Source organism: Sus scrofa, chromosome 7, assembly GCF_054392235.1.
Source record: "Sus scrofa isolate SSC_HxYL_T2T_F1_AM1 chromosome 7, Sscrofa_HxYL_maternal_Yorkshire_Landrace_v2.0, whole genome shotgun sequence".
Classification (NCBI taxonomy): Eukaryota; Metazoa; Chordata; class Mammalia; order Artiodactyla; family Suidae; genus Sus; species Sus scrofa.
The window spans coordinates 110,990,153-111,013,191 of record NC_139389.1 but is presented as its reverse complement, the minus strand read 5'-3'; the positions used below and the strand labels follow the sequence as shown (position 1 = coordinate 111,013,191).

Genomic DNA, 23,039 nt, shown 5'->3' with positions numbered 1-23,039 from the left:
CACCACCTGCCAGGCCTCAATGGGCCCCTCACCCACCTTGGCAAACACAATAAAGGGTACCGGGCAGCCTGTGTCTGGGCTTGGTCTTTGGTATGACCAGCATTTCCTGTCCCCACTGCCCTCCACAGTCGTGGACAGGATGTCACATTCTGGCAGATGTGGGTGCAGAGTTTCAACCTCTTCATGTCCAAGCCTCTGAGAAGTGCCACCTGCATCCAAAGCTTCAACCCCCATTAGTCACGTGCCTAAATCAGGCACATGCCGTAAGCTTGAAAGAAAAGGAGCAGAAGGAAAGGTGATGATGCCCCCAGTAAGTTGGGTTCTGGTCCTCTTGGGAGTCCACGATGGCACCTACCCCATGTCAATTCTAAGAAAGTGGGCGGCACTGTCCATGGTGAACCTGGTTGACTCATGACAGACTCACCCGAGCACATACTCAGCCCTCGTTTGTTCGAGAGCGGTCCCGGGGCCCAGCCCTGGATGAGCTCATCTCGCTGAAGCTTGGTACTTTAGCTGGACTTGAGTGAGTGAATTTCCTTTGTATAAAGGTGTGTATAAAGGTATCAACTCTGGTCACCTTTATTGAAAGGCTCTTTTTTGGGATTAAGTGGATGTAAATGAAGCTTAAGTAGCTTAACTGCCTCTTTTTAACAGGGTACAGTCCAAAACATTCATGGGCTCCAGTGGACCACCTCTTTTCTTCCCGGTAGCCATGCCTCACCACCACACTGTGGGAAGCTTGCTGTGCTAAACTACACTTCCAGTTGGGATTTTACGGGGACTGGCTGGGGTAAGAAATAAGAAATCATGCTCTTTCCTTTTATATCTAAATTTTACTCTCAAGCTGAATGAAAAGAGGGCAGAGAAGTGGGGAGGAAGGGTTAAAGGTGAAAAAGGCTGTGGGGTCTAGAAGATACTTCTGTGCACGTCGCTCAACTGTTTGGACTTGCCTTAAAGCACAGGAAGAGGTCCAGGGCCAGAGGAAGGAGAGGTCACAAGAGGAGCCAGGGCTGTTGGCCAAAGCTGTGGCTTTAACCACCATAGATTCTGCACTGGTGACTCTGATGAGACGGGGCCTCAGATCCCTGTTGCTGTCGTTTCCTGAAATGGCCTGTCTTCCAGGAGGACAGCCCGCCTCCAGTCTGCTCCTGATGGACTGCTGGGGACAAGGACAGGAAGAGCAGGGCCCCGGCACGCAGCCTGGGCCTCTGGGGGCTGAGCTGGCTGGTGAGGGAGAAGGGCTTCATTTGCAGCCACAGGAATTCTCCCCGATGAGGATTAACAGACCCCTGGGTGCTAGACCTCAGTGGCATCAGCAGGCTGAGGGTGATGAGCTGGGACCCCGAAGTTTGATCTTGACTGTAGGGCTCAGGGTATTCTGTTGGCTCGTCTGGAGCTCCCCCACCACCCTGGTCAGCAGGTTCTTCCCGGAGCTGCCAAGGCAGACACTGGTGGGTAAGGAGGGAAGGAGACAAGCTTCACAAGCTGTGGTTTCCGCGCAGCCCACACAGCCGAGCTGGGGAGACTTTATTCATTTCAAGGAAAGAGTGAGAGCAGGAATGAGACCACGTGTAAAAGTAAGAGGGAGGGGGCAATACTGATATGACAAGAGGAGGAATCAGGTCCAGGACAACAGGGCAGCTGGACACAGAGCCTAAGGGCAGGGTGTCTACCACCAGGCGCCCAGGCCAAGTGCGCCCAAATTCTTCTCACCAGACTTGAAGAAAAAGGGGAACTTGGGACTCTGGAGTACCCAGATGGGCTGGGGTGGGGGGGTCAATAGTGGCGGACTTGCAGCAAGCACCACAGCGGCCCCGCCTGGCCCCCCACCCCACGCTCCTCCAGAGGACCGCCCTACCCTCCACACTGGTTTCTTGGTTTCTCAGTGAATGGGGGAGTGGGGACTTCAACACAGCCAGCCTCCGGCACAAAGAATGCGCTCAATATCCTGGGTCCAGCTGCCACCCATGCTCTGAGACCAGCCGGTGGGCCTGAGGATGCTGCTGCAGCTGAGCCCAAGACAACCCAGACAGGAGATGCAGGCGCACAGGCCTCTGGACATGCTACTGGCCAGAATTAGACCTCGTCTCAGGGCCCAAAGTCAGGTCCAAGCTGGAAGGGCTGGTGGGAGGGTGGCGTGAGATGACAGAGAAGGCCAGAAACCAGCCATGGCCAACCTCTGGGCTCTTTCTGCTCCTCAGAACCCCAGCCTGAGGCTTCATCGTCACAGCCCAGGGGCTGGGGATGCTGCTCTCCCCGCATGGCCATGTCCAGGAAGGGTGGGGTGGCTGGTGGCATGGGCGAGGGGAATGGGACTGTGCTGAAGCCACATGAGGGAGAGGACCGGCCAGCAGGCAGGCGGGAAGGCTCGAAACGCAGTTTCCCAGTGCTCTGACCTGGCAGTCAGCACAGAGCAAGGCTTTGGGGAGCAGTCACCCCCATGCTGACCCACCTTCATCCAGCAGCTTTGTCCCCTCCCCTTTCCCCCTCCTCAGCCAGCAGCCCCTGCCCCCCCGGGGCAGAGGAGCCCACTCTGCGTGCTGGAAGGCAGTCCTGAGTCAGGAGCAGCCAGGCCCAGTCCCTCACAGGAAGTGAGATGAGGTGATACTGAGGATGGTGACTAAGGCCCCAAAGTCCCTGCCTCTGCCTCCCCGGAATCTGCAGCCAGGCCAGCCCCGGGGAGCAGAGCCTGTGTAAACATGCCCAGAAGGGGAGGAGGGCTTGCTACATATGTGAAAGAGTTAAAAATAAATTAAAAAGCACCGCTGTACCCTGTGGGTGTCCACAGGCCGGAGGTCTCAGCTAGGAAGGAGGAGTTCTAGGGAGTCATCAGCTGGAGGTGGCGGGTCCCCCCCCGGGGGACAGCGGTAGGGGTTGGGGCTCATTCTGCTTCCTTCTCCCCAGACCGCTCAGGAAAGAGCCTGTAGGTCACAGTGTCCTGCTGGGCACTGGTACCAAGAGCAGCTTCCCCACGTCTCCCCGACCCCAGCTCCCTCTCGCATCTCACCCTCAAGTCTTGTGGTCCACAGGGGCATCTGGGGTCTGCTGGTGAGGAGCCTGCACGAGGCACCCACATCCAGACCCACAAAAGGTCTCGTTTTCAGTCTCATGCCTCCCAAAGGGATCCATCTCTGCCTCAGGCGAATGTGGGGACCCACCACCCCTTTCCCTGAAAACTGGGATGGATGGGATGGTGAGTTAAGGGTCATGACGGCCCTCAGAATGGTCTGGCTGGGGTGTAGCCCAGGGGGCAGGTTAGGCATCTCCCTAGGGCCCAGTGACCTATGAGAAACCCAAGGGAATGACTAGCTGGCGTCCCTGCTAGGCCTGGCTCTGGGCCAAGAGCTGCTGGTTTGAAGAGCTGCGAGCCCTGGGGCCTCTTGACAGGGACTCGCATCGGTAAACGCATCCTGTCTCCCTTCCTTTGCTTCGCGGCACCGTGCATCTCCCTGGCCGGCTGAGAACTGCACTCTTTCTCTTCCACTCCACCCCCTCTGGTGACAGAGCAACCTCCGGGAGTGCCTGGCGGGGCTCTGGTCTGCAGGGAGAGAGGGGATGAGCTAGGGGCAGCTGCCCACTCTGGGAGCAGCGTCAGCAGTGAGGCCTCTGCCCTGGCCCAGCCTGCTCCAGGAAGCCTAGAACCTTCCACCTCCACGTGTCTCAGTGGACTTCTCCCGAGCATAAGCGCCCTTGACTTCCAAGATTACACACTGTCAATCTTTCCCATTTTCTGAATGGATTGCCAACATTTAAAGATCAGCACATTTCATGTAAAAATTCAGAGTTCTGACCTTTGAAAAGAAATCAGACAAGCTGGTAATGCAGACCCTGTACTCTGAGAACAGCTGAGCGGCAGCGGCAGTGGGTGTTTTAATGGGGTATGTCTTTAGTTTGCCACTATCCCCACCCAGCCCTGCAGCTCTCCTTTCAATCACCTGCCTGGTCCTGGAGGCATCTGAGTTTATGCCTCTGGTTCTCATCCTCCCTTTTCCAGCCCCCTCAACCCCACCCCCTCTGCATCCCTACGGACAGCTGCCCCGGCTGAATCATAGCCTCTCAGCATGAAGAAACCACAGTGGCCATCTCAAACAGCTATCCTTCCATAACCTGCATCCTCTCTATAGCTTCCTGACAAGTAGCCATCTAGTCTTCGCTTGAATACCTCCAGCAATAGGGAACTCGCCATTCCTCAAGGCAGCCTGATCTTCTAAACTCTCCCCCACATTCTCTCTCACGTACACCTCCCCAGTTCTTACGCTGTGTCTCTCCTTGGTGGCCACACTGCCCTCCTGACCTACGCTGCTTTGTGGCTTGAGCCTCCAGAACCTTCCCCCAACCCCGCCAGCCTCTCTCTACCACCTCTCACTTGCCCGCCAGGTAGGCTGTGCACCTTCGAGCTGTTCAGGTTCCTCCCTGATGAGCCACCACATGTAACAGGCCTGATCACCCGCGGGCCATCCAGCCCTGGGATGCTACACAAGGGGAGGTGGGCCTGGGACACAGGGATCCTGGTCTGGTTGTCGTTTCTCCAGCAAGGGCTAAGGCAGCAGGAAGGGGGAGCAGCAGTGCCCACCCCTGGGGACTACCTACCAGGGGGACAGTCCCACCCCATCCCCAGCCATGGTTCCTGGACCCCCTAGGTCTGTTCAACCCCCACAGTCATGCTGAGCCCAGTGTACCTCTGGGCTCTCAGCAAAGCCCAGCCCCTCTACAAGGAGGCCCTGCTTCAGCAAGAGGCAGAGCTGGGCTGAGTAGGAAGACCAGGTACAGGCCCAGGAACTCTCCCCCCTGCCTCGCCCCGGAGTGGTTGTCTCCAGGGCTGTCATACAGCCCACCCCAGCACGGGCCCTGCCACTAGGCAGTGTCAGCCCACACAGCACTGTCCGTGAGGCTGCAAGGGCAGAAGGGCCCTCCTGGGTCACGCTCTCTGGCTCTTGGGGCAGATGTGGCCTGTGCCACGTGCCTGATATGGGCCACATGGACCTTTCCCGGGATGGTTCCTACCCTGCTTTCCTTTCCCTGGGTCAAGATTCTGCCAGGACAGGCAGGACTGGAGAAACACCTCCATCCTTCCCCCCCTGTCCCGCCACAGGCCTGGCAGGGCTGGGAGGTCTCCCGTAGACAGGATGGACCCAAATCCCAGAGAGACCTCAGGGACAGGGGTACCAGCAGAGCCAGCAACCCCTCCCTACCCAGCCCTGCGGCACTCAGATCTTATAAGCACTGGCCTTCCAGCCCCTGGCGGATCCATTAGTTTTAAGTTTTTTCCAAATACCTTAAATTTCAGCTGTTGAGTTAAAAACTCAAACTTGAACCCTTAACTGCTTCTTGGTCCAAAGTTAGGGGGCTTGGCCCAGCTGCAGGGGCAGCAGCTTGGGTGGCTGAGCTGGGACGAGCTCTTCCTGCTGCCCCTCGTGCCACCCCATAGTCAGCCCCACGTTCCCCAGGGGTGAGGCTGGTTCTGGCAGGTGGATCCTGGCCCCTAGAAGTGGGTGAGGCTGGGGTGCTGCCACCTGCCTCACACCCGGATCTGGTACCCATTGAGGTCTGGCATGGCTTTGGGCTCCGAAGGCTTCTTCTCACCGGAAGGCCTGCAGGGAGGAGAGAACAGGGAGGAAAGGGGTGAGTGTCCCACTATCAGGGAGGTGGCAGCAGAGGGAGCAAGTCGTGGCTGCCCCTCCCCGCCCCCTTCCCATTCTCCAAAGTGTCCTAAATGCAACAGTATGGTCTCTGTGGAAGCGTGTTTCTGCAACCCCCGAACTGCCCTGCTGTCATGAGTGTGGCCCCTGCACTCTTACAGGCTATGGCCCTTCACTCTGCTCAGCAACTCTGGCTGCAGTTAAGTAGTTAATAGCTCATGCGCGCATCTCCGTGTGGGGAATCTGTCCTCGATGAAAGCCTCCTAGGGCAAGGTGGAGGATGCGAGATACTAGAGGTCTGCTTGTGCCCCTATTCCAGAGAGGTGCCTCCAGAACAATGATATTTAAAGCAAGAGCCAGACAGACATGTAGGAGACAAATCCAAAGAGGCAGCCTGGGATACGGATGGGATGTTTCTGCCAACCAGAGAGGCAAAACCCACAAACTCACAGGGAGTAAGTTATGTTCAGAGCCATCCACCAGCTGCCATCTGCTGCTAAACCTTTCCTGATGATATTCCTGGAAAAAACTCACCATCTTCCAGGGCCCCACCCCTCACACCCTCCCTTTGATAGTGCCCATCCTACCACTGGCTTTCGGTCCCTGTGGGTCTCCTGCTTGGCACCAGGGCCCCGCACAGGGTAACCAGTGGGCCAGTGATGTTTCCTCTGGGGAGATGGAATTGTATTGCTGCCAGGGAAGTGTAAGACACAAGCCCAAGTCCCCTCCCTCCAGGGAAGGCGCACTAGAATGAGAAGAGTGGAGGGTAAAAGCAGAGGGATCCAGAAGATGAGAGGGAAAGAAGAGCTTTTTCTGTCCCCCCCAGGCGAGCCCCATCCCTCACCGCCTTTCGCTGCGGCTGTTCCTGCGGTGGGGGCTGGACTGGCCCCGCTGAGGGGAGGATACATCCTTCTTCCGGTCCTTGGTGGGGGAGGGAGGGCCGGCCCCTTTGCCAATCTTGGTGGGAGGAAGAAACAAGACTTACTCCAGGAAGCCTCAAGCCATGCTCTGCCCTGTCTCTGAGGCTGCCCACCGCTGCCCTCAGGGTCCTGGCGAGCAGATGAGGATGTGAAAACACCGCAGTCCTGGCTGTGGCCCCGGCTGTCCGGAGGGTCAGAGCACAGGGCTGCAGTGGCTGAGCAGTGGGGAGGGGCCCGTGGGTCCCTGGGGACCCAGGGAGAGGCCAAGATCTTGCTCACTGTCAGGCTCTGGGGGCAAATGCCTCAGCAGCCCCACCCCTTCCATGACCCAAATGATAGCAGCTAAGAGTGGGCTCAGTGGGGGTGGGAAAGAGGAAGAAGGACCGTGCCCCCCTTGCCTCCCCACAGTCTGGCCTTCTTCCTTTTTCTGGCTTCCTCCTAGTCCTTTCTGAGGCCTGGGGGTCAAGAGGCAGGATACACAGGGGTGATGGAAGCTGCTTCCCGCCAGGCACTCCCATTCCCTCCACTCAGGCCACGATTTCCCGCCAGTCTTTACTCACAGTCCCCTCCACCTGGACTGTGGCACCCCTGCCCTTCTCCACGTGTCCAAGACCTGCCTTGTGCCCACATCCAGCTCCCCCTTCCAGAGCCCCCCTGGCCCGCCCACCCAAAGGGGTGTCTCCACGACGACCTCTGAGCAAAGCCCGGAAACGTCCCACCCTCACCTCCCCTGATCCTTGCACCCCCTCTGCTGGCGGGGAGGGTGGGGGAAGAGGAGGAGGAAGGGGGCTTTCCTGGAAGATTGACTCCCTAGAAAGCCGCAGCCCTTCCATCACTGCCAAGGGCCTGGCCGCTGGCGAGCAGGGCGGCACGCACGGACCTTGAGCCGCATATCGCGGGCGTGCCGCTCCAGCTCCTTGCGGAGGTCCTCGCGGCCCAGCTTCTCCACATCCAGGACCGAGTGCTTCCACTCGATCTGCTCCACGCTGTGCGGGTCGTGGGACACGCACTGGCCCAGCTTCACCTTCTTCAGCACGTGCCAGCAGCGGCTGTAGGCGGCCTCGTAGTCCAGCACGAGCTCGCTGAGCGTGCGGAAGGCCGGCGGCTTGTACATCAGGTCCTCGCGCCGGCTCATGCCCAGCGCCCCGTAGCGGCCCCCGAAGTTCACCCCCAGCACGATGTGGCGGAAGTAGTTCCCTGAGAAGTAGGTCTTGAAGCTGATGGGGAAGCGTTCCAGGGTGGGCATGCTGTTGGTGAGGTAACTGGCCACGGCCCCCAGCTAAGGAAAAGGCCGCGGAGAGGCCCAAGGGCCAGTGCGCAGGGGCGGGAGGAGGCAGCCGCCACCCAGGAGAGGCTGCGGCCGGGGCCCTGGACCCCGCTCCTGAGCGCAGGCAACAGGGCTTGCTCATCTCCACCTCCTGTCCTCTGAGTTGCATGCAGTAGGTGCTCAATAAACTCCATCTCTATGGGTCAGGGCTCTTGGTGACAGACAACTGGCTGCTGCTAGGCTGTCAAGCAGGGCCCACCAAATGATAGCAGCTAAGAGTGGGCTCAACCGGCGCTCCAAACTGCAGGGCCTTGGGCAGTCCTGGGTGGAAGGAGCGACCAGAGGCCCTGCGCCCACCTCCCATCCTCACACACAGCCCCGCTCACCCCACCTTGCCTCTCACACGTCCTCTGACGTTCTTGCCCACATGCACTTGGTCACAGAGGGACAGACAATCCTGTTCTTTCTCTCACCACCCCGCGTGCACAGATATACTGCCCATTGTTCTTCAAATAAAACCAAGCTCGCTCCCACAGCCTAGGAGGCTGACAGCCGGGCCCAGCTGCTCCCTCCAGCTTCTCAACCGGCTCAGCCCACTTGCTCAGCCTCTCGGTTCAGCTGCTTTGCACGGAGAACCTTCTGCACCAGCTCTTCCCTCTGGCTCCCCACACCCCCACCAGCTCCTCCTCAGGCCTCAGACTTAGCCGTCAGGCTGATCTCCGTTTCTAAAGCATGTTCTTTGGCTCCACTAATTTCTCCCATGGCACACTCACCCCAATCTGTAATTATTTCTCCTATTTCTTGGTTTACTTGCTTATTTTTTTGGTCTCCCCAGCAAGAACGGAAACTTCTGAGAACAGGGACCTTGTTGTCATGTTCTTTGCTGTAAGACTGGGGCCCAGCACAGAGGTGGGCACGCAGCAGGTACTCAGAAAACAAACAAACAAAAAAACCCCAAAAACCTCTTCTTGAACAGGTGAGTGGAATGAGATGAATGGGATAAAAGCTTGGCCTGGACACCCTTAGGCACTGCATCTAATCCTACGTGCACCCACTCATTCAGCTGTTCTTAGAAAACTTGTGGGATGGGATTGCCACTGTCCCCTTCTGCAGAGGAGGACTCCGAGGCACAGAGACGGAAGGAACTTTCTTGGAATCACACAGCGAGTACATAGCGGAGCTAGGATTCAGGTCCAGGATGGCCTGACCCTGACGTCTGTGGTCAGACACTGCGATGCTTACTGAGCCCGACTCTTTGCAAGCAAGTGACGGGGGACACAGATGAGCAAGACGCAGGCTTGGAGTGAAGTGAGGATGAGGCCTGGGCACGAATTCAATACAGCGCCTCCACGTGCGCAGTGACTGAGGGAACTGTGGTGGTTCTGCGGGGACAGCAGGGAGGGGACCTGCCCAGATGGGGGCTGTTCCTGTTTTCTTCCTGCCCATGAGCCAGCAGGTAACCCCTGGAAGGGTTCAGGGACCACGGGGTCCTGTTGGGCCAGCTTCTCTGTGTGCTCTGGCAGGGAATTGGGGGTAAGTGTGCAGTCTCCCTCCTACAATGGGGTGGGAACCTCAATCTTGACCTGTGTCCCCCAAAGGAGAAGTGAACATGGGGTGGGGGTGTGCAGAGGCGCTGGCAGTCCTTGGGCTGGCCGCACGCTCATCCCAGCAAAGAACCCTCTGGACAGAGGCGGTGCTTATGGGACTCTTTGTCAGCAAAGGACTGCCACAGTGGGGTTAGCTCTGGGGACCCCTCAGGGAGGGGGGCTGGGGGGGCGCCCCTGTAGTCTCTTTGTATGATTTAAGGCTGGACGTCTGGGGGTAGGGGGAGTGTCCCCCGCAGAACGCAGTCCTCCTCACCTTTGACCATAGTCTTTGCCTCCCGACTGTCCCAGGGAGCAGTGTCCTCCCTGTGCCATTGGGCCCCTGCCACCCTGCCCTGCCCTGCCCTGCACAGAGCCAGGAGCCTGCCCAGGGGTGGGAGGCACAATACTTCAAAGCCTTGGGAGGTACCACTGGAAAGGGGGAACGCAAGGAGTGGGCAGAGATGAATGGAGTCGGCCTTGAATTACTAAAACTGAGTGAGGGTCACGTGGGGTCATTATATTAATCTATGTTGGTACCAGGTTAAAGTTTTCTATGACAAAGCAAAAAAGTATAGGGCTCAGGCAGGGACCCCTCACAAGAGAGAACCAGCCATAACACCAGTCTCCCTACCTTGCTCCGACTGGGGATATTAGGGGGAAATGACCAAAGAGGCTCCAGGCTTGTCTGTCCCACCACAAGCTGCTCCACTGACCCAGCTGTATGTCCCAGTTCTGCCCTTTGAGTGGGAGTGGCTGAGAAACTCTGTTTGCCTTTTGTTGTTGTTTTTTAAAGGCAGAGTCTTGTATCAAAGATCCCATCCATCATCTCCTCAGGTCAACATGTCCTGGAAATGCCAGCATCTGGACATCCAATCTGCTTCCTAGACTCTCTGGTTCTTGGAAATAGCACAACGGTCAGAGACACTGTGCCCTGACCTGGGGTTCAGAGAACGGGGTCACTGCATCCACATGACTCAAAAAAGCTGCCCAGTAAGCCTTGGAGGTTAACAACGGAGGTGTGGGACAAACCAACCCCCCACCCCCACCCCCCAATGCTCTTCCACTTTGGGGCCAAGTTCCAGACTGCTGGGAGAGAGAGCTGGGAGGGCCCTGGAGCACATGCAGCCCACCCCTTCCAGGGGAGGAAGTGAGCCCAGAGGGGCTGAGCACGTGGTCTGCCCTCTCCCAGGCCTCTTAGAGTAAGGATACATTCCCAGGATCACAGCTTCCAGGCATTTGATTGGCAGAGCCTCTTTGGTCATTTCCTTGGCCAGGTCCATCAGCCTGGGGGAAGGAGGGCAGAGTCATCAGTCCGGCGGAGGAGTTATCAGGAGGCAACTAGAAATGCTAGATGGACAGACTCCCCTCCCTTCAGCTCAGGCCTAGCACCCCCCCACCCTCCCCTCCACATCCTTTCTGAGCCTAAGGGGGTGGGAGGGGAGACCGCTGGAGAAGGAAAGAGGCCCCGCCCCCCTTCTCTCAGGCTCCTGCTCCAAAGACCTCTGGAGAATGAATGGGGGGCATGCAGTGGTAGCAGACTTTTGACAGCCCCTGGGCTGGGGGCCTTCTGTGAAGATAACCGGGAAAGCACGCCAAGGATGCTGGGGCCTTGGCATTGATCCTGTCCCTTATGGAGTACAGTGGACACCCCTGACCCAACTATGACTTCTGCAAAGAGCTTGTAATTGATTGTAATGCTCCCCCGCAGATGGCCAGCTGCCTGGGGCCTGGACATTGGTTCGCAGGCAGTTAGCTGCCCAGTGACTCCTCTGGCCTGCTCTTGAACTTGGAATTCAGGCCATTTTAAGAGCGCCTACTCCTGAAGCCTGATTCCTCCCTCCTTACCAAATGCCTGTACCCTGGGCCTGGGAATGCAGCCATGTCTCAGGCTTTCGCAGGAGGTGCCAGACTCCTCCACCCCATGAAGCTGGAGCTGCCCTCCAACTTCTTCCCCCCCACCCAACCTGCGCACACACACACAGCAGCCACAGGACAAGGGCAGAGCTTTGGGGTTAGGGAGGCTGCATTCCACCTGGGAGATGGGCCATTAGCTAATTTAGCTAATAAACCATTGAAAGCGCTTTTCCCAAGAAAATGAACATGGACGGGTTATAGGTGGAGCAGGATGTAGAATTCACGTTAATTTAAAAAGTACAAGGTTTTAAGCCTCTAGATGGCTTTGAGCTGAGCCCCCAGACCCCGCTGTGGCATTCACTCCCCACTCGGCTCTGCCCTCAGGGCGAATCCAGCCAGGGGTCTACACTGGGGGGTAGAATGGGAAGTGAGAGATGCACTGTTCTCCCCGGTGGGGGTCCCTGTTGCTCAGACACTGGGCCTTGTATTAAATGACCACAAGAGAGTCCAGTAAAGCAACTAGGGGGACGCACAAGTCCCTGATGTGGGGAGGGGCTCAGGTGGCTCCAGGGAAAGGAGAGAAGGAGGAGGGCTCACTCCTGCTAGTTGCTCCTCTTTTAAACAGGAAAAGATGAGGCTCACACACAGACATCTACCTGGATTTGCCCTCTGTCATCACCAAGGCAAGCTGGGGGCTGTCATCACCTTCCCGGCTCAGCCTGGATGTTGGGTTTCCTCTTCCTCAATGGAGCCCCGACTGCCCATCTTGGCCAGAGTTCCCTTATCTTTTTTTTTTTTTTTTTTGGTTTGCAGTGGCAATGAGGGATCTCAGTTCCCAAACCAGAGACAGAACCAGGGCCACAGTGGTGCAAGCACTGAATCCTAACCACTAGACTGCCAGGGAACTCCTGGTCAGAGTTCCCTCTTTATGACACCCTAAAGAGGGTCCCACAGTGGTACCTGCCCTGCTGGCAGCCTCCCCTGGGAAGAGCCCCTGCCTGCCTCAGAGGCTTCCACCCACAGGCTCCCAAGGGGCTCCAACCTGGCTGGACACTGTCACCTTGGTGCAGAGGGACCGAGTGCTTCGGACACTTACCCTGTCAGAGGTCTGCTCTTCTTAATTTCAAAGAACTGTGTCCCCGTGTGATTGTACCTGTGGGTCTGGTTAAGGGCTTCCTGGCTAGATCTGGAAGATGTGTGTCCCCCTGCCCCATCTGGACCCTTGGGGTCCAGCACTCCTGGGGGAGCAGGCTGGGCAAGGACTCCCAAAGAACGCTTCCACGAGGCACTACCTGGGAGGAAGTTCAAGACCCGATGGACAGAGGGGAGAGGAGGGGGCACTTCTCCATCCCCCCCAGGACAAAGGAGGACGCTGCTTCTCCATCCCCCTCAGGGCCCCCCTCCATCCTTCTCTCTCTGCTCCAGCCCTTGGTCTCCTAGGAAGGGAGCCGTGGGGCAGGCAGCCAGGCCAACCAGGGCTGGAAAGAGGCTGAGCCGTGGACAGCTCTCTGCAACACGTTGTGTTCCAACCAGTGAGAAGCAGCGCAAACCAAAAGAAGGCTGGGCTGGGATTCCAGGGTGGTGGCATTGCTGGGTGCTGCTCCCAAGCCAACTGTCCTCCTCTCTGCACCACGACTCCCCTGCCCCCTCGCAACGGAAGGGCTAGATCTGATTTTTGGTTACTAGCCTGGCTTTTCTCCTGCTCAGGACCCATGCCTGGTCCTGCCACCTCCGACTGCAGCTCCAGCACAGAGGGTCAGGGAGAGCCCAGGTCACAGAGTACCAGGCAGGGCGCAGGGGGCGGAGGGGCCCAGCACAGGGACAGGGCAGGGGGTGGGGGGAGCATCCCAGGCTCAGGGGAGTCCCTGAGGCTCTTTCCATTTTGGGTGACTGGCCTCCTGCCAGGGAAGAGAAAGGTGAAGAACTGGGAAGACTTTCCAGGATGTAGAAGTTGTACCTCCTGGAGCATAAAATCTCTTTTTATTTCTATGTACCTGCCCCCCCCCAACACTCACCCCCTTAAACCAGTATTTTTTTTTTTGTCTTTCGGGCCGAACCTGAGGCCTGTGGAGGTTCCCAGCCTAGGGGTTGAATTGGAGCTGCAGCTGCTGGCCTATGCCACAGCCACAGAAATACTGGATCTGAGTTGCAACTGCGACCTACACCACAGCTCGCGGCAATGCCAGATCCTTAACCCACTGAGCAAGGCCAGGGATCCTGACTAGATCATGGATGCCAGTCAGATTCATTTCCGTTGAGACACAATGGAACCAATTTTTTGTTTTGTGTAAAAACAGCCCCAAGGGAGCTTCTTCTCTCTCCCTCTGCTGAGGCTGCACAGCCAGCAGAGATCTGGGCTGGTGGACCTAGAGTAGGCTTCCACCCGCAGGTGGCTCAGGAGGTGTTTACCCCATCAGAAGGAGGAAATGGGTGGCAGAGAGGCCACAGTGGATTTGGCAGCCATCAGACAAAATCCCTCTGATGCCCCGGGTGGACACGGGCTGTGCTTATCCAATCCCGGGGCGCAGAGATGCCAGGTGAATGGTGCCCCTGGGGCTGTGGAGTGAGGCTGCTCTGCGGAGCCCTCTCCAGCCCTGCCTGAAAACAAGCCCCACTTTAGACCAGACTGCCAGCCAGATGGTGGCCATGACCCCGTCCAGGAAGGATACTGCAGCTCCCTGATGTAGCGCTGCACGGCTTCCAGACGCTCGGGGACAGGCGTAGAGGGCTGGAACGTAGGCACACTCGGTATGGGAATCTGGGGAAGGAGAAGAGCTCTGGTCACAAGAGGGAGGCTCACCCTGGAGCTTCCAGCCCATCCACACCCAGACCAGCCCCCAGAGAAGCCATATCCTGTGGCGGGCCCCCCTTCCCTTCTATGCTGAGCCCCTCTCCTCGGCAACCCCTTCCAGAGGCTCTTGTCAGGCTCCCACCGCGGCTACTCCTCTCCCTCCTGGCACTTGACAGCATTGCCAATTTGGAGCTTATGTTGATGCTCCAATTTTATACTTATTTAATAATTTTAGGAAAACATGGGTTGACTCACCGACCGTTTTGAATTTTAAAGTCCATCAATGTCAAGGCTTAACAAGTTGAGTTCATTTGGGTTTGGGATTCACTTGAACTCTGGTTCAAGTGCTGGATCAAAATGGGTTTATCAGGTGGCCCTGCCCGGGGCTGGGGGAGCCGGTGTGTGGGGTGAACACACCCTGGGCAGGTGGCGTCACCCCACTCCACCCCACATCACAGCACATTGACCAGGCCTTCCAGCTTCAATCTCAACCATCCAGGAGTAAGTGTCGGGGGACATGGTTTGGGACAGGTCTTGCTGTGGGTGTACTTGCCATGGACTAGCCACTTTGGAGGGGTTTCACGGAGGCAAAGGAGCCCTGGTTCCCCTTCAACACCTCCCTGTCCTGCCAGCGCCACACCTATAACAGGTAACGAGGGAGCTGGACAGCTCTCCTCAACAGAAGAGACTTTGCAGAGCCCGGCCCAGGAAGGGGAAGTGGGGTGATGGGCAGGTGCTTCCCGAGGGCTGGGAACCGCCAGGCCTGGGCTTCCTGGATGCTGGGAGTCTGGTTAGGAGCCTTGGACCCCCAGAGCTGTCCCTCGCAACCAAGCAGTTGCCAGGAAAGAGGCCACTGCTAGATGTGTGCCCTCAGGCCACCTCTCTGGCCACGGGGAGCCCAAAGGCTGGCAGTTTGGCTATACATCACTGAAGCCTCGGAAGCCACGGGAAGCATCAGCTGGGTGCTCTCAGGATACAGAGCAGACTCCACTGGGTAGAAGAGCCAGATTTCCAGGGCCAAGGCCCATCCCTCTGGGGTTCCCCCTTGGCTCCCAGCACTGCCAGCTATGAGGTGGCCTCAGGCTTGTCACATGGGGTTGGTCCCACCCGGAGCGGGGGTGACCTGGAGGGGGGGGGTCCCACCCAGGGGAATCCCACCCTCTTCACCCCAGGCCTCTGCCCAGCCCTCCTTCTCAACTGCTGAGTGTCTCCATCTGCACAGCTAAGGAAGGGCAGGGCACGAACTTCCTCTCCCTCCATGCTGGTCCCCTCCTTCCTGGCCGGGCAGTCCCAAGCATCTCTCTCTGGAGGAAGCCACTTCCCCTTTCACCCCACCCCCCGCTGCCCAGACTGGGGCCACCACTTACAATCAGCTGGGGGGTAAAAGCCCCGGATTAGGGGCTCTCCTTTTTCCTGTCTGACCACCCTGCCAGTCAGGCTCTAGAACTCTCTGAGGGCCAGCCACCCCATGTCAAGGCTATGGGGTAGGAGAGGAATTACTGCTCAAGGTACTACAAACAGCACAGCAGCTGACTTTTTCAGGTGGAGGGTCCCAGACAGGTCATCTAGTGACTGTGAGGGCATCTAGTGACTTCCAGAAGCTTGGGTAGAGCCTCTAAGTACGCTCTCTCTGAGACACTCCAAACAAGGAGGGGGCTACTGTCCAAGAGTCCTTCGCCCAAGCTGGCAGGAGCCAGCCCCAGCCCAGGGTCGGGGTGGTACCTGTGGGGTCATTACCCGCCATCCAGACAAGGGCCCAGGAACTGGCAGCTCTGTGAGAACTAAATGGCTCCGAAAGAGTTAAAAAAGACCTGGGATTCACACACAGGGCCTTGAAGGCCACGGCCACTGAGGCTGAGCCAGAGGGAGCTGTCCAGCCGACTCAGAGCCTCCTGTTAACCCAGGTTAACTAACCACTGCAGGCAACGCCGACACTTTGCAATGTTCACACAAGCACATGCTCCTTCACTCCACACTAACAAGCAGGATTCTGTACATCCCAGGCCCACTGGAGGACCTCGGCCTGGATTTGCCCCCACCCCCACCCCAAACCAGGAGCCAAGAAATGCTCCATCACTGCTGGGGAGGTGAGGTCAAGTGGAGTACAGGGGCCTGAGTGATATGGCCCAGATCAAGTCAGGGATAATCCCTCCTCTGCTACCAAGGCCAAGGGTTACCCTTGCTCCAGGAATCCCCTAGAGTCTTGAGTTCTAGCAAGACATTCCGCTTGGTAGACTTCATCTCAGTCTAGAACAAAAAGGAGGCTTGGGGGAGGTGGTCCAGGGGCCCCAGGCTGGGCCACGTGCAGGGGCCACACAGCTAACATAAACAGGGAAGGCAGGCTGCGAGTGAGTGGTAGGGACCTGGGGAAGGAACCCACCCCTCTGCTCCAGCTGCCATGCAGGATCAGAGACTCTCTGTTCCCATATCCTCTCAATTTCTGAAAAGATGTAAAAATCTGGATCTTGATGTGAAATCTCCCAATTTTAAATTTTGGCTCAGGTGGTCTTTGAAAACATCATGCCATCCCCAAAGTCTCGGTCCCACCACAGTGTGACCCCTGTGCCAGCTCCAAGGGCGTGGCCACTCAGGGAGGGGCCGGCCCAGCGTTGGGTCTACACTGCTGGCACTCTGGGATCCACTGATGCCTCCCGGAGTCCCTGACTCCGCCCAGATGCTGTGGCTCCTTCCTACTCTGGACCGAGGCAGAGGAGGAAGCCCACACAGACCTGTGCAGGTTCTCTCTCTGGCACGCTTTTTCTGTGGTTTGACGAGGGGAAGTTTCAACTTTCCCAACCCTCTCACAAAATTCCTTGGGGACTACCACACTCCTGCCAGTCACAACACCCCGAGACAATAGCTTCATTCTTTCAGTGGTGACTTTCCTACACAAGAAGGCTGAAGACGACAAGATGACATTACAAGACCAGTTGCTAATGACCTTATGGATTTCTTTTTTTTTTTTTTTTAGTTCCCCAAAGTAGTGATAGTTTTGCAGGGAACCATTCACACTCTCCCATAGCCCGATGTAGACACCAGCAGGATGGTCGGAGAGCCATCTGCCAATTACCGACGTGCTCACGTGGCAGAAGCATGTGGTTCTGGCTTCGCTGAAACATACATTGAGTGAGATTCAGCCTCCGCTTCAGATGGAGGAACTGAACAGAGGTGGTGAACATACAGTGACCAGAACCGGTTTGAGGCTTTAGTATATATTCTCTACTTTAATCTTCACTACAATCAACCCCACCTTACAAATGAGAAAACTGTGATTCTAACAGAGGGAAGGGGCCTGCTTGAGGTCATGTAACTAAGCGGGCAATCTGAACCAATGTTCGTATCTTTTGATGTCCTATTTCCTTTTCCAGGAAATTATCCCAAGGAAATAATCAGAGATAGACCTCAAATGTATGTTTTGGAATGTGCACCACAGTGTTCATTTTAAGAATATATTATTGAAAATAAAGTCCAACCACAGGGAATTAGCTCAATTCTAAATGAGTCTGGAAGGCGATTATGTAGCCATTCAAAGTCAAACCACATCTGATTTCCCCTAGAAAAATTAGGCAGTTGCTCAACTTTCAACTTCTGAATTCAGCTTGTCCCAGAAGACAGAATCTGGTGATTCTACCAATAACTTGGTTAAAAACAAAACAGGCTACTGTTAACCACCACTCTCCCTGGGCCCCTCCTTCTCACCTGAGCAGACAGGACTAAGCATGAGGCTCTGACCTCTGTCTGATTGGCTTTTCTTTGGGGGGATCAAGACTTTACATTTGAGAGAGTGCTTCCTTAATCTTATGCTTCAGCCATAATGTTGAAGAAAAAAGAAAAAAAAAAAAAGGCATGTTTTTCCACATAGCACCATAGTGCACAGAAAGACTCAAGTACTCTTTCATTCAGCAAACACTTACAGGGGCCTGTTCTGTGCCAGGCACACAGGAGGCCTTGGAAAGACAAAGATGAACGAGACAGCTTCAGCCTTCCCGGAGACACAAATGAGGACAGCCGTCATGGAGGAGTTCCAATCATGCACAGAAAACCTGAACTCTGCTCCTCTCCAAAGGCTCTCTTGTAATTGCCCTGAACCCAGTGTACTGCCGAGCAGAGGCCCCGGAACCCGAAGACCTGGGGGTGAGACCCAGCTCTGCCGATCACCAGTTGTGGGACCCTGAGTTCCTACTTGAGTTTTCAACTTCCTTGTCTGTAAATTGGGGCCCCAGACTGCACTTAATTCACAAGGCTGCTGGAGAATTGAGTGGCAAAACACATGAAATTATTTTCTCAACATCCGAAGCCCTGGACTCTCCTTACTCATTCATTTGCTCCCTGCCCACAGTTCTCTGGCTTAGCAAATAAGATGCCAAGCCATGTCAGCATACTTGGTAGTTAATCTGCTGCTCTGCCCACAAAACATGGGCATTTTAAGAGATGGAGGAGGGCTGCCTGGAAACAAGAACAACCTCAATGGCAACTGAGAGAAAGTTCTTGGACAGGCTCCACCTGTCTGAATTTTTAACATCTTACCACACCCTCCTAGGGAAGTGTGACTTTGTTATTGAAGCCTCAATGTTATTAAAATCTTAGATAACCCCCCAACACACACACACACACACACACACACCTCACCTTGGGCAGGTCCGTGGCCCCACGGATCCGCTGAGCCACCTTCTCCCCATCAGGGTGGATCTTGGCCACATGCTTCCACATCCTTTCCCAAGTGGCCTCGTCCACAGGGAGTCCACCCCGATTGACAAAGAAGGGGATGCCTCCATCTCGCAGGTCCTCTTCCCCTTCTTCCTCTGGCTCATCATCTCTCTGGGCTGAGGCCCCTTCGCTGGTCTCCAAACGCCTGACCCCAGAGGGGGCAGCAGTGGCAGTGGGGACAGCACCACTGCTGCCCCCGATCACCTTCTTCCCTCCTGGCATTCCCAAATCCTTAACGGCGTGGGAGTGTGTATCAGGAGGCAGAAAAAAAAAAAAAAAAAAAAAAAGTGGCTCACAGGAGGCCTCCCACACACCAGCTGCAGAGATAACACATGGCCAAACAGAGCGCAAGGCGCCTTTAAGAAACCAGGGCGTGGCTCCTGTACAATAAAATACTATTTGATGGGGGGATAAAAAAAATCAGTGAAGTGCGGGGCAGAAGGGGTTGGTAGTCCCGGGTCAGACTTACAGGCCTTATTCTTTTTGAAAAACGGGATATAAAGAATACACCCCAACTTGGCAGCTTTCACCACGCTCTCCCATTTGACAGCGAGAACAATAACGGACAGCAGTCTCGGCTGGCAGAGGAGAAAAGTCGGAGGGAAACTGAGGCCAGGCGGCTCAGACCAGCGGCCAAGAAAGGGTCAAGGCACGAATGCCCACGCCGACTGGGCGTCCCAGCTCCCAGTTTTGGACAGAAACAAATTCCTCTACAAAATATCGTACGCTCACACCTGTGCGCTCCAGGGTCGGGGACCGAGGCGACTCCAGGCCGCGTCAGCTCGGAGCCCGGACCCCCGGGCCGAAGGGCGGCGAGGGAGCGCGATTTCTCCAAAGGGATGAGTCGGGGAGCGTAGACTCGCAGCTGGCGGGGCGCGCGCCGACGCGCACATTCCACGCCCGCAGCCAACTCCCCGCACAAAGTGGGCTTTGTCTCAGCCCCCTGTCCCCTCGGCCCCGGGAAACAGGAGAGGAGCCCCCAGAATGGGGAAGGGCGCGGCGGGGAGGCGAAGCTGGGAGGGCTAAGGCCCCGCCGGTCCCCAACCCAGCGCGTCTCAGCGGGCGGATGGCGGGCATCCGGCGCCGCGCTGCGCCAGCCGAGCCATCGCGGGGCGCAGGTCCCGCTCTGGGGCCCGAGGCTCAGCGGGGGAGGCTCGGGCGGCGCGTAGGGGCCAGGCTGAGGTCACCGAATGGCGGGCTGCGGCCACAGGGTCGCCGCCCCGGACTGGCTGCAGCATGGGCGGTGGCGCAGCGGAGGCAGGCAAAGGATGCTCGCGCAGCTGTTCGCTCGGGCTCTCGCTTACCGCCACCCCCCACCCCGCCCCCGGCCAAGGGCTGGAAACAGGACCTCGGGGCCGGGAGAGCAAGCCCAGAGGCTCGCGCACGCACGGCTGCAGCTGGAGGCAAGGGACAAAGCCTCAGCAAGGGCAGGGTGCGCTAGTCCCCGGAAAGCAGCCCATAAAAAACTGAATCCACGCGTAGATCGCGGCTCAGCGGCTCGGTGAAGCTCCGGCCACCGCTGCCCCTGCCGCCTGGGGGCCCAGCAGCCGCCGGCTGGGTCCCCTGCCCGCCCGCCGCCCACCCGGCGCGACTCCAGCCCGCGCCGCGCATGCGCTCCGTCCCCCCCTTAAAGGGCCAGTGCGTTCCCGCCCAGCTCTTCGCCTCCCGCAGCCATTCCTCTGCCTCAAGTCGTCTCTAGGACGCGGGTGGGCTTGTGCTCCCCCTCTCACCTCTCGCAAAAGGCCTTGCGACGCCGGTGCAGAGCTGCCGGGGAAGTTTACAAAGTGCCCAACCGAGCGCAAAGTCCACGGAGATTCCGGCCGGGCTCAGAAGGCCGGCGGTCGGGACTTTCCTACGGGAACTGCCTGCCTCGCTGGACTTCTCGGGGTGTAGAAACCAGAGGATGGTTTGGAAACCCAGGGTTCCAGACCGGATTCAGCGTTTGTTTTTCTGTGGGATAACGAATAGATCGCTCCCCTCTGTGGGCCTCGGTTTCCCCCTCAGCCGAGGCCTTCACCCTGGGTGAGCACAGTCCTCTTGGCGCGCGCGTTCCTAAAGAAAGATACTTAGGGGTCAGGGTCACTACCTCTGCAAGCGAAAGGGTTAAAATCACCCTAGCAGCCCCCCCCCCCACCTCCGCCAGTGAGAGCAGGTTGCGCTGGCTTCGCCCTTAGTGGGCCTCCCTGGACCCGGCTCTGGGCGCCCTCGCGCCCACCGCAGGAAGGAGGCTGCCCTCGAGTCCCAGCACCACGAGCCACGGTGCAGGGTCAGCCGGCCCAGAAAAAGGCTAAAGGTCGGCTCGTTGTGCGTGCCCAGGACTGCGGAGGCCCACGGCACCCTCCCCCTCCCACAGAGCGGTAGGCGTGAATTGGGGGCAAAAGCGAAGAACTTTCCTAAGATGTACTAAAATGAGACAGCGGTGGATGCGTGCTTTCCGACTCCTCTCCTCTCCCCCACCAGCAGTTAGTATGAAAAACAGTGTTGAGAGTAAATGCAGATTCCTGGGCCCAGGCAGGCAGATTCAGATTCTTTAGGTCTGTGATTGCCACATGTCCCACTTCCCTTGGGCTGGGACAGAGAAGGCCTCGGGGGAATCCCGAGGTCCTCAGTGATGCCCCATCTGTTCCTTAAAGTTGTTCCTGGTATCTGAATCTTAGGTTCTCTAGCTTCAGTAGCACCCTCTTGCTGCCTCCCATATCAGAAACCAAGTCTGATCATAATGCAAAGGGTCAGTGGATTTCAAGAAAGCTAGTTAAGGGGGGATCCTTTTATGCTGACTGAGGCAGGAAGACTCCAAGCCTGTAAATGCCACCAGGAACCAGCAACTACAACATACTCATTATGCAGATGGAGAAGCCCAGTCTCAGTGAGTCACTTTTTCAAGTTAACACAGCTGATGATTAGTTGAACTTGTTAGAAGGAAGGGGCAGGAAGGAGGAGGCAGAGGCTGGAGCAGTGAGATTGCAGGCACAGTTTATTGACCACCAGAGTGGTCAAGAGCTCTGAGCAAGGAAGATGCAGGCTCCCCTGCAGGGCAGTGCTTGGTTTTTTTTTATAGACAGGGGTCATTTTGTTGAGCCATGTAGTCTGGGGCCTTGAGGCTCTCTTTGTTCTAGGGAACTCAGTCTGTTACATGGGCCTGTTCCATACGAAGGTGTCTGCAGGTCTGGATTCAGCTGGGTTATGCTGATTTTTTTGGTCCTTTTAGGCCTTGTTTCATTTCCCACCTAAGAAAACGGAATTCTTCCTTCTTCAGACACTTAGCTTTCACCATGCATTTTTCTACTTGTGCTAGCTAAGTGGTGGTAGTGGTTTTAGAATATGTTTGCAAGTTTTTTTTACCACTTCTTTCAAAAGATGGAGTCTAGTTCCCCTTCCCTTGACTGCAGACTGGACTTAGTGACTGACTTCTAATGAATACAAGGTGGTGGGAGTGATGGAGTGTAGCCCTTAAACCTAGGTCATGTAAAGGAGACATTCCTCCTGTCTCTTTCTTACCCTCTCAGGATGCCCACCCTTGGAACTTACAAAGAAGCCCAGGTCCCATGGTGGAGGTGCCATGAAGTGACGTGGCTGACATCTCCAGCTGGGCTCTCAGAAGACAGCCACCCTCAACCGCAAGATAGGTGGTTAACAGCCGATTCTGGTCCCCAGCCTTTGAGTCTTCCGGCTGAGATCCCAGATACGGACCGAGACAAGTCAACCCCACTGTCCCCTGTCTGAATTTCTCTCCCATGGAACTGGGAGAAAAGAAGTGATTGTTGTTGTTTTAAGCCGGTAAGTTTTGAGATACTTTCTCACAAAGTATTAATGAACTAATATTATGGGTTTCCTGAAATGGTAAATAATAAAATAATTTGGGGTATTCAGTCAAACAGTAAGTACTTAACGAGCACCTTCTGTGTGCCTGGCTCTGTACTGGGCACTGGGGAAAGGTGGTGAATAAAGGGGACATAGGCTTTGCCCTAATAGGGTTATGGTCCCCTAGTGGAGGAGATGGTTAAATGTGATTCCAATAAAGTGCTTTGTACAGGAAGGTCTAGGAGTTCTTACCCCAGGTAACTTTATGCTCAGGTGGGTTGCTAGGGAAAGAAGAAATCACAAGGCCAGCAGGGTCTAGGCTAGAGTTTTGGGGGGTGTGTTCATAGAAATGGGAAAGGGTAGGTAGCAGGCAAGGTGGGAGGTGCATGCAAATAGGTTAGAAAATGTCAAGGCTGGGGAGTTCCCGTCGTGGCGCAGTGGTTAACGAATCTGACTAGGAACCATGAGGTTGCG

General features: G+C 56.5%; 1 protein-coding gene and 1 long non-coding RNA gene across 2 annotated transcripts; one reads left to right on the top strand and one right to left on the bottom strand.

Annotated features, from left to right (window-relative positions):
* Positions 1-1,486: 1,486 nt before the first annotated feature.
* Positions 1,487-20,358, bottom strand: VASH1 (vasohibin 1). The gene is made up of 8 exons (XM_084969879.1): positions 19,499-20,358; positions 18,687-18,995; positions 13,936-14,024; positions 12,363-12,419; positions 10,622-10,696; positions 7,440-7,821; positions 6,484-6,596; positions 1,487-5,591 (listed from the first exon to the last, which is right to left on the bottom strand). Exons 1-8 carry the CDS (start codon positions 19,655-19,657, stop codon positions 5,519-5,521), a joined length of 1,257 nt encoding a protein of 418 aa, XP_084826005.1. The 5' UTR covers positions 19,658-20,358; the 3' UTR covers positions 1,487-5,518.
* Positions 12,053-17,534, top strand: LOC146401854 (uncharacterized). Its single transcript, XR_014811217.1, has 2 exons — positions 12,053-13,756; positions 13,804-17,534. It is a non-coding gene; the product is annotated as an uncharacterized LOC146401854 (long non-coding RNA).
* Positions 20,359-23,039: the final 2,681 nt, after the last annotated feature.